We start from the raw sequence: 12,362 nt of genomic DNA, 5'->3' as shown, positions 1-12,362 counted from the left end.
TATGGCTCAGGAAGCAGCACCAGCTGATAAGAACTTTCCTCAAAGCAGCTCTGTTTGGCTTGTGAGTCCCCTTTCCCTGCCCTGGTCTGGACTCTCCCAGCTGTGTCCTACCCCTGGAATTCCCCTGTTCCTTATGTGGCCTGATCTTTAGAGTCAAAGTCATAATTAACATCTTTACAGCTGGAGAGCTGAGAGATCACTGTTCTCAGCCATTCTTCCACTACAACTTTATAGATGAGGAAACTGTATCCAAGGTCACACAGTTCATAATGGAAAGAGCCAAAAATTTTGGTGTTCAGACTCTCAAATCAGGTATCTTTCTAGTATGTACCTCCTTACCTCCAAGAAAGCAACCAATAGCTGCCTCCAACTCCAGAAACAACTGGAGCAAGCAGCTGGTGGTGATCAGCACAGGTGGAAAAGGCCCTGATATAGGGAGTCATGCTGACTCCATCTGAGCCCCAGCAAGGGAGGAGCCACCACACTCCCTAGTCTCCCTCCATCCCAATGGTAGCAGCAGACACCCACCCTGCCAGGTTCTCCCCCTGGTTAGCAGCACTGACGTGCATGGAAACATGTCTTACCACAATCCCAGACTCCTTCTCAATTGCAGCAGGCTCTAACTGGTGCAGGATCATGGTGAGGAGCTGCCCACCAGTATGGTAATCCAGTTTAGCCAGACTGCAGCCTGGATGCTATAAAACCTAATCCACACCCTCGGGCTGACTTAGATGGGGTCTCTTAGCAAACATGGCTAAAATATCTGTGTTGTCTGGGAGAGACAGAGGGAAGGACTCACAGATGCTGTCCTCCCAGCAGGAGCTCATAAACATGCTTGGCATGAGGAGAACTGAGTTCAGGAAAAGGAAGGGACGCAGGAAATAGACAGACAGAGGAAGCAGGAGCAGCTGTAATTCTTCCTGCCTACCCAACTCCTGAAAAGAAGAGACCACAAACAGCCACAGACATTTCCCCCTGTCTAGGTTTCAAGGATGGCTCAGCCTGTGTGGGCTGAGAGGTAAGAGGAGAGAATCCAGAGACTTGTTTTTTTGGATTCTCTGAGAATCCAGAGACTTGTGGTGTCATAAAAGCTAAGGGAGGAGGTTGTTTCACCGAGGGTTGGTGGGTGGGGTGAAATGCTGCAGAGAGGTCAAGACAGCTGAGCACTGAAAGGTGTTCATTCTATTTGGCAACTGGGCAGTCACTGGTGACTTTTATGAAAAAGTGTAGAGGGCTGAAGAAAAGCTGAGGAAGAATCAGTTTAAAAAGCTTCTTTTTTAAAGTAACTTGGCTAACAAGGAAAATGTGTAAGGGGTAACAGACTCTGAGAAATGCTGTTTTAATCTTGGGGAGAACTTGTTTGCAGGCTGTGTGGAGGTAACCAGTGGAGACAGAGGCTGGAGACTCCAGGGAGTGGGAGCAGTGAACTAAGCGAGGGAGCAGTCTTGGAGGACATACAACAGTATTCAAGACAGACAGAACTAAATAGGAGCAAGAACGGAGGGGATGGGGAGAGTTACAGACACAGATGAATGAGAGGGGAGAGAGGAGCAGCGGGCAAGGAAGGTCTTGCTTTAGGGGCTCTCTTCTGTGAAGTAGACAGTGAGCTCAGTCATTTGCGGAGGGCAAAGATGGAGGCATGGCTGGGGGAAAAAAAGGGTCACAACAAGTTGAACTTCCAGTCAATACTGAGAGCTCAACTAAGGCTGCCAACTGTGAATCTGTCATGCTTAGCAGCCCAGGAGGTGGAAGCAGCAAATAGGATGATGACGAAAATGGAGAATGGCTTATAGTTTTAGCAAAAATTGAAGGGGATAGGACTGGCGCAGTGGCTTATGCCTGTAATCCCAGCACTTTGGGAGGCCAAGGGAGGCAGATCACGTGAGCCCAGGAGTGTTGATACCAGCTTGAGCAATATGGCAAAACTCCATCTCTACCTAAAGTCGAAAAATCAGCCAGGCATGATGGCATGCACCTGTAGTCCCAGCTACTCAGGAGGCTGAGATGGGAGGATCACCTGAGCCCAGGAGGCAGAGGTTGCAATGAGCCGAGATCATGCCACTGCAATCCAGCCTGGGTGACAGAGCGAGACTCTCTCTAAAAAAAAAAAAAGAGAGAGAAGTTGAAGGGCATGAGAAAGTTCAGGATGCTGATAAAAACATCAGTGTGTGATAGGGTGTGATAGGCTCTGAGTTCATGCTGGGGAGAAGAAGAAGTCCAGGAGAAAGCTAAAAGACAAGAAGAGGAGAGAGAGGGCTGATGTTATGGAAATGGACTGAAGGAGCAGAGCAATGTTGGCAGTACTGAGGGAGGGAGAAGAAGCCCAGGAGGTGGCGATCCAGAAGGAGCAAAGGCTCAGTTCAGGAGTTCAGAAAGGAAGACTATAAGTGACTCCATGGAGTGAGACAGGGAGCAGAACAGAGCCCAGGAACAAACAAGGAGGCGCCTTGGTCTTAGGAGCCAGGCTGTTGCTAAAAATGGGTACAGGGAGGGAGCCAGAGCCCGCCGGGCTGGATGGCAAGGACTGCCATGGAACAGAGCCTATGGAGGGTCTGGTGGCTGCCACTCAGGTAGGGGTACTAGAGGCAGGCAAGGTGTATGGTTAGAAATTGCTAGAAGTCAGGCAGGGCTAACCTACCCATGTTCTGTGGAAGAGTGCTCTGCAAGTTCACCATGAACCAATTTTTTTTTTTTTTTTTTTGAGACACAGTCTCGTTCTGTTGCCCAGGTTGGAGTACAATGGCACAATCTCAGCTCACTGCAACATTCACCTCCCAGATTCAAGCAATTCTCCTGCCTCAGCCTCCCAAGTAGCTGGGATTACAGGCACGTGCCATCACACCTGGCTGATATTTGTATTTTTAATAGAAACAAGGTTTCACTACGTTGGCCAGGCTGGTCTTGAACTCCTGTCCTTAGGTGATCCACCCACCTCAGCCTCCCAAAGTGCTGGGATTACAGGCAAGAGCCACCGCGCCTGGCCAAAAAATAAAATAAAATTTTAAAATCCTGAACCAATTTTTAACTAAAATCCCCTTTGCATCAACTGAAGCCACTTTACTGTCTTATTTCTCAGCACACCCAAGAAGCCAATTTTTCCTCTAGAACCGCATGCTGTCCCATAAGAATCTAGAACTCACCATATTTCCACTGCACGATGTTGTCAAGAACAAAAGGACTTGGCAGACTTCCAAACTGGGCCATTATGGGAATAAGTCAAAAGCAGGATCAGCCCAAATGTTAATGAAGAGCCCCTGCAGACAGTCACTTGGCTAGCAGGATTTTTTTTTTTTCTTTTCTTTTCTAATTTCTAAGTCATGTTCTGGTTTTTTCATGAAAAAACAAAACAAAACCGTGACTCAAAACTCTGGTGGCTAGGTCTAAGGGAAAAGCCAGGGAGAGGCAGGTGTCTCAAGGGAGCCTCTCAGCATGCAGGCTCTCTATGATGAGAAGGGAGCATGTGTCTCTCCAGCACATTACTAAGATGCCCCTGGCCCAGCAAGCTGATCCTTGAGCCCAAGAGGCCACATCCAAGCTGGAAGCCTCACTGATATAAGGAAAGCCAAGTTTTTAACAGGCATTTCTGCTTTAAATTTGTGGTCTCCAGTTGGTCCTGAGGAAGGATCAAGTCTGAGCCTGTCACAACACTCACCGGCTGCCCAACACCAAGTACAACAAAGCTCACAGGGATGGTGGGAATGTGGGCTGCACAAAGGAAAGACGACCTAGAGCAGGAATTAGTGACACGAGAACAGAGGGTACTTTGCCAAGCCAACTGAACATAGAAGCAGATTCAAAAATTTAAAGGGAATTGACCAGATCCCAAACCAGAAAGTCATGTGAGTTTCAAAGGGCAGAAGCCTAAGTCCAAAGACTGCCAGACTAGTAAAGCATTGAAGACTTAGTTACCCCAAACTAGAAAACGGGATCACGGAAGCCCATCTGCTTAGGAGAACGTGGCATGTGCTGCTGAAAGAGTGGCAAGCCAAGGGGCATGGTTTGCTTTAAAGTGAAGATGATCTCTGAGGTTGGGTAGAGAAGGAAATGAGCAATACCATCAACTCACAAAGAGAGAAGAAATGTTTTCTAATTTTCAAAAAAATTGCTCATTAGCGAAGGCCCTGCAAACAAGAACATCCTTGAACTTCATCTCTTAGCAGAAACATATCCATGACTTTAGACTCCCCTGAAATTAGCCATGCAATGACAGGACCAGGGAGAGCCATCTCAGTCCTGGCCACTGACATATCAGGATCATAACTCCCCCAACAATATGAGCAATGGGTTCCCTCTCAACCAAGCCCTTGCTTGGGAGGTAGCCTGACCTCCAGTATCCTCACAAACACCCTGCGAGGACCACGCAGATCCATTCAGGATGCAGCCTTGAGTGCCTGTTCCCATGGCTTCCAGAATGCTTCTCTCTGCATTCCAGGAGAACTAAGGCTCTGAGGTTGCTTCATGGTCACCAAAGCACACTGGCTTTTTGCCTCTTGATTTTTCCCCCTGTCCACCTTAGACAAACTTCCCCCAGGAATGTCTAGATCTAGCCCCTGTTGGTCCCTGAGGCCTTCTTTAACCTCCAACAAAAAGGGCTGCCAGTAAAGTGTTGGCTTTTGGGGGGATGTAGACAGCCTCGAGGTGGGGTAGTCAGAAGACTCACTTCTGATCTTTGGCTTATGAACTTGGAGAGGTTGAGAACTAGAATCTGTAAGCAGGAGGAGAGGCGCAGAGGAGTGAGCTGGTTGTGGGTTATTCTCTCCACCCATGGAACTCTGGACCTGAAGCAGACAGCAGCTGCCTCACAGTATTTACAAGCAGAACTCAAGATCCAGACCTCTGAATGAGGATGATAAAGGGTATGGCCACTGAGAAGCACCAACAGTCACTTCTAGGAAGGCGGGTTCTCACCCTAAAGAAGTGCAATTAGCCCAGAGTAAGTAGCACAGAGGGCGGGCTCTCAAGTGGACATCTTTCTAAGTCCGTAAGTGAAGTCTGAACCAGAAGTTGTAAGTGGTCTCTGCAGAGCCACCCAGCTCAATCAAGAATGTCATACCATCCACAGCATTTTCACAGCAGCCACCTAAGTCAACATCAGGAAAGTGAGTATGCAAAACAAATACCCTGAAAACCATTAGAACCCAAATAGGCACAAATTGAGACCTACGGCCTCTAGAAGCCTCCACTAGTGTGCACATGGCAGGTGCCTCTGTCCAGACAGGACAAGCAAAGGCAAACAGTGATAGTCTTTGGCTGTGCTGGGCCAGGGATCACAGTCCTACCATATGTCTAAACCTCTCTCCCTTCTTTTACCCACTTCTGAGCCCAGGAGGAGTTCAGATATATACATGGCTCCTGAGCCCTGGACACTAAAAGGTGAGACAGGTCTGCTTTCCTAGGCAGAAAAAAATTCACTAAGGAAAGTAGGTCCTCCCAAGCCTAACCAGGTGTGGTCCTGTCAAGTGCAGCCTATACATCTGATTACTCTGGTAATAATAAATACCCTCCTCTTTCCTGTTTATTACTGAAATCTTCTCTGTAGTGGATGCACTATGGCTCCCAAACAAATGCTGTAGATGCAAATGGCAAAGAAGAGCACTATACAGTTCAATGAGACTCATCTACCATCCACATTCTGAAGAGGATAAACTGCGAGATGGGGAGGAATGGTCAACAGGATGGGACAACAGCTGCCAGAGTGCCCAGTCTCCTTTTGGCTGTCACACCTGAGAGATGCTGTTGGCCAGGCGAAATGACATTCTCTTTGCTCTTTCATTCTCCTGAAAGAAAAATACATATTTGGAATTAAAGTAGCCAAATGTAGGATTTATTAACATGAAAAGGCTATGTCAAGATTGCAGTTCTGCAGAGTCAAAGTATTTTATTCTACCCCAGGAATGCAGCAGTAAAACTTACTGAAGCCACTAAACATTGTATGCTAAGTATGGTAAACAACTGGGGATGGCTGGTCAGACCCTGGCACACAGTAGGCAGGCAAAACATTTCAGTGGAATTAAACAGCACTGAATGGACATTTCTGGTCTACACAGGTGGGACCAGCCCAAAGATCAGAAGAGCTCTCTCTGCTGCACGCAATACCTTTCCTTCCTTAGCTACACCAAGGGGCTAAGAAAGATCCCTTCCTCTCTCCCTCAAACCCAAATAGAAACCAGGCACTAAGACCAGGTAATTCCCTCCTTAGGGGCATCACAATCACAGTGTAGTGTAGCTAGCACCAAACTGGGAATCAGGACAACTGGTTTCTCAGCCCAGGTCTGCTGCTAAATGCTGGGTTACCCTGGGCAGGGACAGGTACCTTTCTGAATTTCAAGTCTTGTGAGTAACTGGCATTGATGAGCCCTGCACTGCCCTGCCTTCCTTAGGGGCTAAGGGGCTGGAAGTGGGGGTTCATTGTCATCATTATTTTTTGCGCCACCCGAACAGCTTCGCCTTAGGTTGCTGCTTGGGTGCCCCTCTGCTTGCCTGATCACCACCCACCTGCTGCCGGCTGGCAGTAACTCTTTACCATATGTCGTCGCCGCCTCTTGGGTTGGATGCCCTCCTGCACGTAGGGAGGCCACGGGAAGCCCTGGGGAGTGGAACATCCGCTCTCACTAGACACCTCCTCAGAGTCTGAGTCCTCCTGCCTTGGCTGAGCAAACCGTTTCTCCGGGTAGATCTCCTTCAACCAGCCCTCAAAGAACACTTCCAGGCAGCGGCCAGCCTCTGCAACCTCAGAGTCAGGCTGATGGGGGGAGGAGAGCAGTGATGGTCTGATGGTCTAGCCCTTTTCTACTAGTCCATCTCTTCCAGGTCCCCCAAGAGCTACACAGAGCACAAAGCCTGGCGGGGTCTCCTGAGGTGTCTGGAACTTGACATTTTTCTCCGAGGACTCAGGAAAACTAGTTTGGTAGCAGCTCTTAAGGCAGAACTGACCCCAATAGGTATCCACAGATGGCCAGTCACTAGTACCTCCCCTTTTTCCTGAGTCCATGCTAAGGCCTGAGTGTGGGAGAGAGCTTTTAAACATTCACCACAGCAGGCCCCCAGAATCTGCTCCCCAGTCCTCATGGCAGCCCAGACCAAACCTAACTCCCACCGCTACCCACCCATGACAGTCCTGGGGTTGCAGGGAAATATGAGATAGGGAAAACAGGCAAGACATACATAATTGAACTTAGCACAGTTCCAGAACATGAGGCGCACATCTGATACCACCTCCTCTGGGGTGGTATAGTGAGCCGGGTCCTTCTTTTGCAGCTTCCTCCGGATGATTGACAGGTCCATGGGCCTCTTGATAATCTGGTAATAATGCCGGGCCTTGAGGGAGGAGACATGAGGAGAAGGAGGCAAAGGGGGTGAGAGAAGAAATGGAGGTGTGGATAAGAAGGAAGAAGAAATGGAGAATGAGTTGGAATATAAGTGAAAGAAGAGGAGGAGGAATGATGAGCAGCAGGAAGAAAAGGATGGAGAAAGAAGACAAAGAGAAAGGGAAAAGGAGGAATGTGTCACCTGTCAAGTCAGATCTGATACAGTAGCAGTTGTGTTGGGGGAGGCTGGAATGGCCATGTAGGACCTCGTATAGTCCCCTGGACTATCCACAAGTTAATATTGTCACTACTTCCAGTGGCCATGCTCTGAGCCCAACCTGGGAACTATGATGCTCCTGCCCCAAGGCCTGGGCCCTCTGAGCAGAAAAGACAATAGCAGGCAGAAACAGCATGGCCTTCCTTACCAGGGGGCTGACAGGTTCATGGAAGGGCAGGCTGAGGTTATTGCAGCACAAGGACAATACCAGCTTCTCACACTTCTGCAAAATCAGAATTGGCAACAGAGTTACTTTGTTCTGGTCTCACCTCAGTATGAACTAAAGATGCTGACCCTCTCCGTCTCTACTAAAAATACAAAAATTAGCCGGGCGTGGTGGTGGGCGCCTGTAGTCCTAGCTACATGGGAGGCTGAGGCAGGAGAATGGCGTGAACCTGGGAGGCGGAGCTTGCAGTGAGTGGAGATCGCGCCACTGCACTCCAGCCTAGGCGACAAAGCGAGACTCCGTCTCAAAAAAAAAAAAAAAAAAAAAAAAAAGATGCTGACCCTGATAACTCCCTGGCTCTGTCCCACAGGGTGCCAGCTGCCATACTAAGGTGCAATTCAGGTTCCCAAGCCAGAGGAAAACTGCTGGGAGAAGGAAAATCATCCAAACACCCCTGGGCCAAGTTGTCAGGCATAGCACAAAGAAAGGTACCCAGAAAAGCCCCTCATCCCCTCTGAAAGCCCTCAGACCCTGTAGGCAGAAGGGGGCTGCTAAAGGCAGGGAACCTTGCTTCCAAAGACTCCTCCCTACCTTCTGGTCATACATGCTTAGGCCAGGAGATGCCCGCATTCCAGGCTGGTTATAGCGGGCATTCTCACAGTCGTACTCCATCTCGGGCTGGGTCAGGCTGCGGCACAAGGTACACACCCACTCTCCCCTGCAGGGGCAGGTGAGGCCATGTTAGGACTCAGCACATTGCCCAGAGCACCCTTCCCTCTCCCTCTGCCCTATGGCAGGCATGGGAAGCTGAGTCCCTGGCCTTTCCATGTAAGAAATGGCTTCCTAGCCACAGGCTTGGAAGAAATTCAGTAACTCAGAGTTTAGTGAATCTAGAAAAACAGGGGTTAGGGGAGACTGGGATTAGTAGTATAGGCACAAATCCACATGCAAGAAGAAGGTGAGAAAAGAGGTGGAAAGGAAGTCAACTAAATGTCAAACATCCACCTATCTGTGTGCAGAAGATACCCAGGCCCATTAACTCACAGACCCGCAAAAAGCAGGTCCAGAAGAGGGGACTAAGCCCATCCTGGGAACTCTGTGGGCCTGGCCTGGAATAATCATCCCTGGAAGGTAACCCTACTAGCCAGGTGATGGTCCTGGACTGGCATGACTCACCCTGGGAAGCTGAGCAAGGCTGGTACATGGCAGGATAGGTGGAACACTTTGGGGCAATGGTCACAGCACAGCAACTCTCCGCCATTGAGGCAAACAGCACAGAAGTCCTCATTCTCTATTGGAGCTGGGGGGCCCTTCTTGGCTCCTGGGGTTCGAGGAATGAGTCTGTGTTCTTCAGGAGATGTGCCCTCCACTTCTGATGGCCGCTGCCCAGCCAGAGAAGTGACAGTGACCTTTCTTCCCCCCAGACCTGGAGCCTGGGTGGCCTCAGACAGTCTGTCCTGGCTGACCTTGGGGAAGAAGTAAGTCTGGGCAGCCAGAGCACAGAACCAACAAGCTCTCGAGGGAGGGGAGGGAGGGACTGGCAGGCCCTGCGTGCCTACATGAGAGCCACTTATTCCAGGACCCCAAGCAAGCAAGCCCCATGAATGCTGGGACACCTCACTCCTAATATGCATCTCACAGGCCCCTTGCAGCAGGGGACAACGTCTGGTGGAGCTGCAGCTCCATCAGAGACTCAGGAAAGGTCCCAGAGTCAGAATTCTGGCAGTAACAGAAAGAATAAGCTCTTAGGCTGGGCCAGGGTTTAAGGCCAAGGCAGAGCAAAGTGGTACCTTAATGGACATGCTGGAGGACTCAGTACCACACTCGATGATCAGCAGGAAGCTTCCATCCTGATCATTCTTCTGTGGCTTCAGCTTGAACACAGGCATCTCTCCTGAGGAGGCAGCACAGATCTTGAGTCGCTCCAGTCGCACATAGGGAATCTTATGCTCGCTGTTGAAGGCTCTGCAGCAAGATAGACACCCCGGGGTCTTGGTGGGATCCTCCTCTGTTCCCAACCTTTAAGTCAGAAACATCCATGATCCCTGTGATGATTAATACTGAGTGTCAACTTGATTGGATTGAAGGATACAAAGTATTGATCCTGGGTGTATCTGTGAGGGCATTGCCAAAGGAGATTAACATTTGAGTCAGTGGGCTGGGGAAAGCAGACCCACCCTTAATTGGGTGGGCACCATCTAATCAGCTGCCAGCAAATATAGAGCAGGCAGAAAAACATGAAAAGGAGAGACTGGCCTAGCCTCCCGGCTATATCTTTCTCCTGTGCTAGACACTCCTGCCCTTGAACATCAGACTCCAAGGTCTTCAGTTTTGAGACTCAGACTGGGTCTCCTTGCTCCTCAAGCTTGCAGACAGCCTATTGTGGGACCCTGTGATCGTGTAAATTAATACTTAATAAAGTTTTATATATATATCCTACTAGTTCTATGCCTCAAGAGAACCCTGACTAATACAATCCCCAGCTGAATTGCTACTCCAGATCCTCTCAGAACTGGACTCTGAATGTGGACTCTGCAGGTCCACATTCTGCCCTTTCCTGGCCCAGCTCTGCATGGCCAGGCCCTGTCAGCCACTGGGAAGCCCTTTGGTGCAGTCCTGGTCAAAGACAGGAGCTCCCTGAAGTGCAAGGACTGCACCCAGAGCACATGCCTCATGGTGCAGGAACCAGGACATCCTCCCACAACCATCCCAGACATCCACCTGAAGGTTGAGGGGTTGAAGAAGACAGTTGCAGGCAAATTTCTTTCACTTGCAGTTAATTCATCAAGGATGCTTCCTCCCTGTGCCAACATCTCAGGATGTGAAATCATGGATGGGAGGGAGATTAGTCAGGAGGCTGTTACCTGATGCTCTTGTTCTCCTTTGCATCCAGCTCTAGGGCTCCTTGTTCAAAATTCTCACACTCTAAGGCAAAAGACAGATAAATACCTGTGACACACATTTGTGGCAACAAACCCTGTCATGCATACCTTCCACTTATATCTGCTATTCATACCTTTGGCCACACACCCGTCATACAGTAGTTATCTACACTATAGTCATTCATAGTGGTAACAAGTCTGCCATGGATCTCCTTCTTGAGAGGAGGAAGCCACCTTCTTTTAAAAAGATGAACACAAGTAACACTCAGAGGCTGCCTATGGGTGAGTATTGGGTCAGGCACTGATGGGCCAGTTTCTCACCTTCAAGACGAGCTCAGAAATCACTTGTTCTCAGTACACCAGTGTTGCCTCCTCTGAGGAGTCTTTTTGTCCAGCCTATGCCCTGTCAGCCAAGTGCTGGGATTCCAGCAGTGCTTAAGAATCCAGCTCACACTCCATGGAAAAGAGGCTCCCAGGGAGTTCTCCCCTGAGTAGGCAGTCTATGGAGGCAGTCGTGGGGCAAAAGGATGGAACTAGCATCCATTCAGCACCAGGCACGGTCCTAGGCACTGTACATGGGCAAGCAGGGTCTAAAATGTTTAACTGCATAAAACGCAGTTACATTATTATGTGTAATAAGAACCAATAATTTTTCAGTTGGCCTTTCAGTCAGTGTGAAAAAAAGAGGAGAAAAATTATGTCTTTCATTTTCATTTATTACACGTATAGGAAACAGACTAATCATTACAAATTAAACACGCATCATACATTGAACGAAAAAAGTCCCAAATGATTATCAGGGAGTCACTTCCTGACTTCCCAACTAGCCCTCACCTTCCACAGAAGAACAAACTTAGCCTAGCCTGGTTGGAGAAAGGGCATGGGTAGCTGAGAAGTGAATCAGAACCAATCTCCAATGGTCCAAATTCCCTTCACTACGAAGCACAACACAAATCCACATTACTGTCAGGTACCAGGAAAATCCTTACTATTCAGAGTAAGTTATCAAATGATTTCACTATGGTTATTGGTCCCAGCAGCCTATGAAGTAGGTGCAATTAGCCCCATTTAGAGAGAAAGAAATCAGTTGAGGGAGGTTAGGTATCTTACCAAGAATCAGAGGGAAAGAGAACTGGTTTCCTAACTTCCATCTATTGGACTCCAAAGTCAGACATGCTCTTTTCCCTATAACATTTTGTCAAGGCTAGCCCTCCTGGGCTGAGTTCTGTTTCCCCCTAGGTATAATGCAGACCCCCAGGACTCTTTGCCTGGGGAGTGTTACAAAGAGAATAAGTCCTGGCCATGCCTAGATCAGCCATGGCCATGGTGAGGGAAGCAGAACAGGTGTTACTAAGACAGTTCTGGAGGAGAGAAGTAAATTCAACCTCAGAGAGATGCACTGTTTCCCCAGCTTAGAGCTTGTCTGCTGGCCTCTATCTCACCTAGAAGTGCTGAGTCCATCTGCTCAACTCTGTGGCCAACACGAAGGGCAGGCTGCTTGAGTCTCACCTTTTGGGTTCCGGTACTGCTGCAGAGCTGTAGATGTGCTGACCACTGGTGCCAGTGGTGGTTTCTTCACAGAGAGGTTAATTGGCTCCTCCAGTTCTGAGGGGATAGTCAAGTCCTTGGAAGCATCCAGACCAGGGGCTATGGAACCTTGCCCCAGTGAGTCAGTGAAGCAAGTGGAATCCTCACTTTCCATCTTTCAAAAGAGAAATATCAACAAGAAT

The 12,362-nt window shown here is 49.0% G+C and overlaps 1 protein-coding gene across 9 annotated transcripts in view; it reads right to left on the bottom strand.

The window, feature by feature from the left end:
• Nucleotides 1-640: 640 nt before the first annotated feature.
• Nucleotides 641-12,362, bottom strand: part of LOC105488738 (tripartite motif containing 66) — a 67,472-nt gene continuing 55,750 nt past the window's right edge. For all 9 annotated transcript variants that reach the window (XM_011753100.2, XM_011753110.2, XM_024795015.2 and 6 more), the window contains 9 exons: nt 12,142-12,334; nt 10,615-10,675; nt 9,541-9,715; nt 8,927-9,216; nt 8,342-8,468; nt 7,733-7,807; nt 7,165-7,317; nt 6,524-6,742; nt 641-5,777 (listed from right to left, as the gene is read on the bottom strand). In XM_011753100.2, coding sequence (XP_011751402.2) covers nt 5,718-5,777; nt 6,524-6,742; nt 7,165-7,317; nt 7,733-7,807; nt 8,342-8,468; nt 8,927-9,216; nt 9,541-9,715; nt 10,615-10,675; nt 12,142-12,334 — 1,353 coding nt within the window. In that variant the 3' untranslated portion in view covers nt 641-5,717. The remainder of the gene's footprint in view (nt 5,778-6,523; nt 6,743-7,164; nt 7,318-7,732; nt 7,808-8,341; nt 8,469-8,926; nt 9,217-9,540; nt 9,716-10,614; nt 10,676-12,141; nt 12,335-12,362) is intronic.

Source organism: Macaca nemestrina, chromosome 12 (assembly GCF_043159975.1).
Source record: "Macaca nemestrina isolate mMacNem1 chromosome 12, mMacNem.hap1, whole genome shotgun sequence".
Classification (NCBI taxonomy): Eukaryota; Metazoa; Chordata; class Mammalia; order Primates; family Cercopithecidae; genus Macaca; species Macaca nemestrina.
This window is presented reverse-complemented; position numbering and strand designations above follow the sequence as displayed.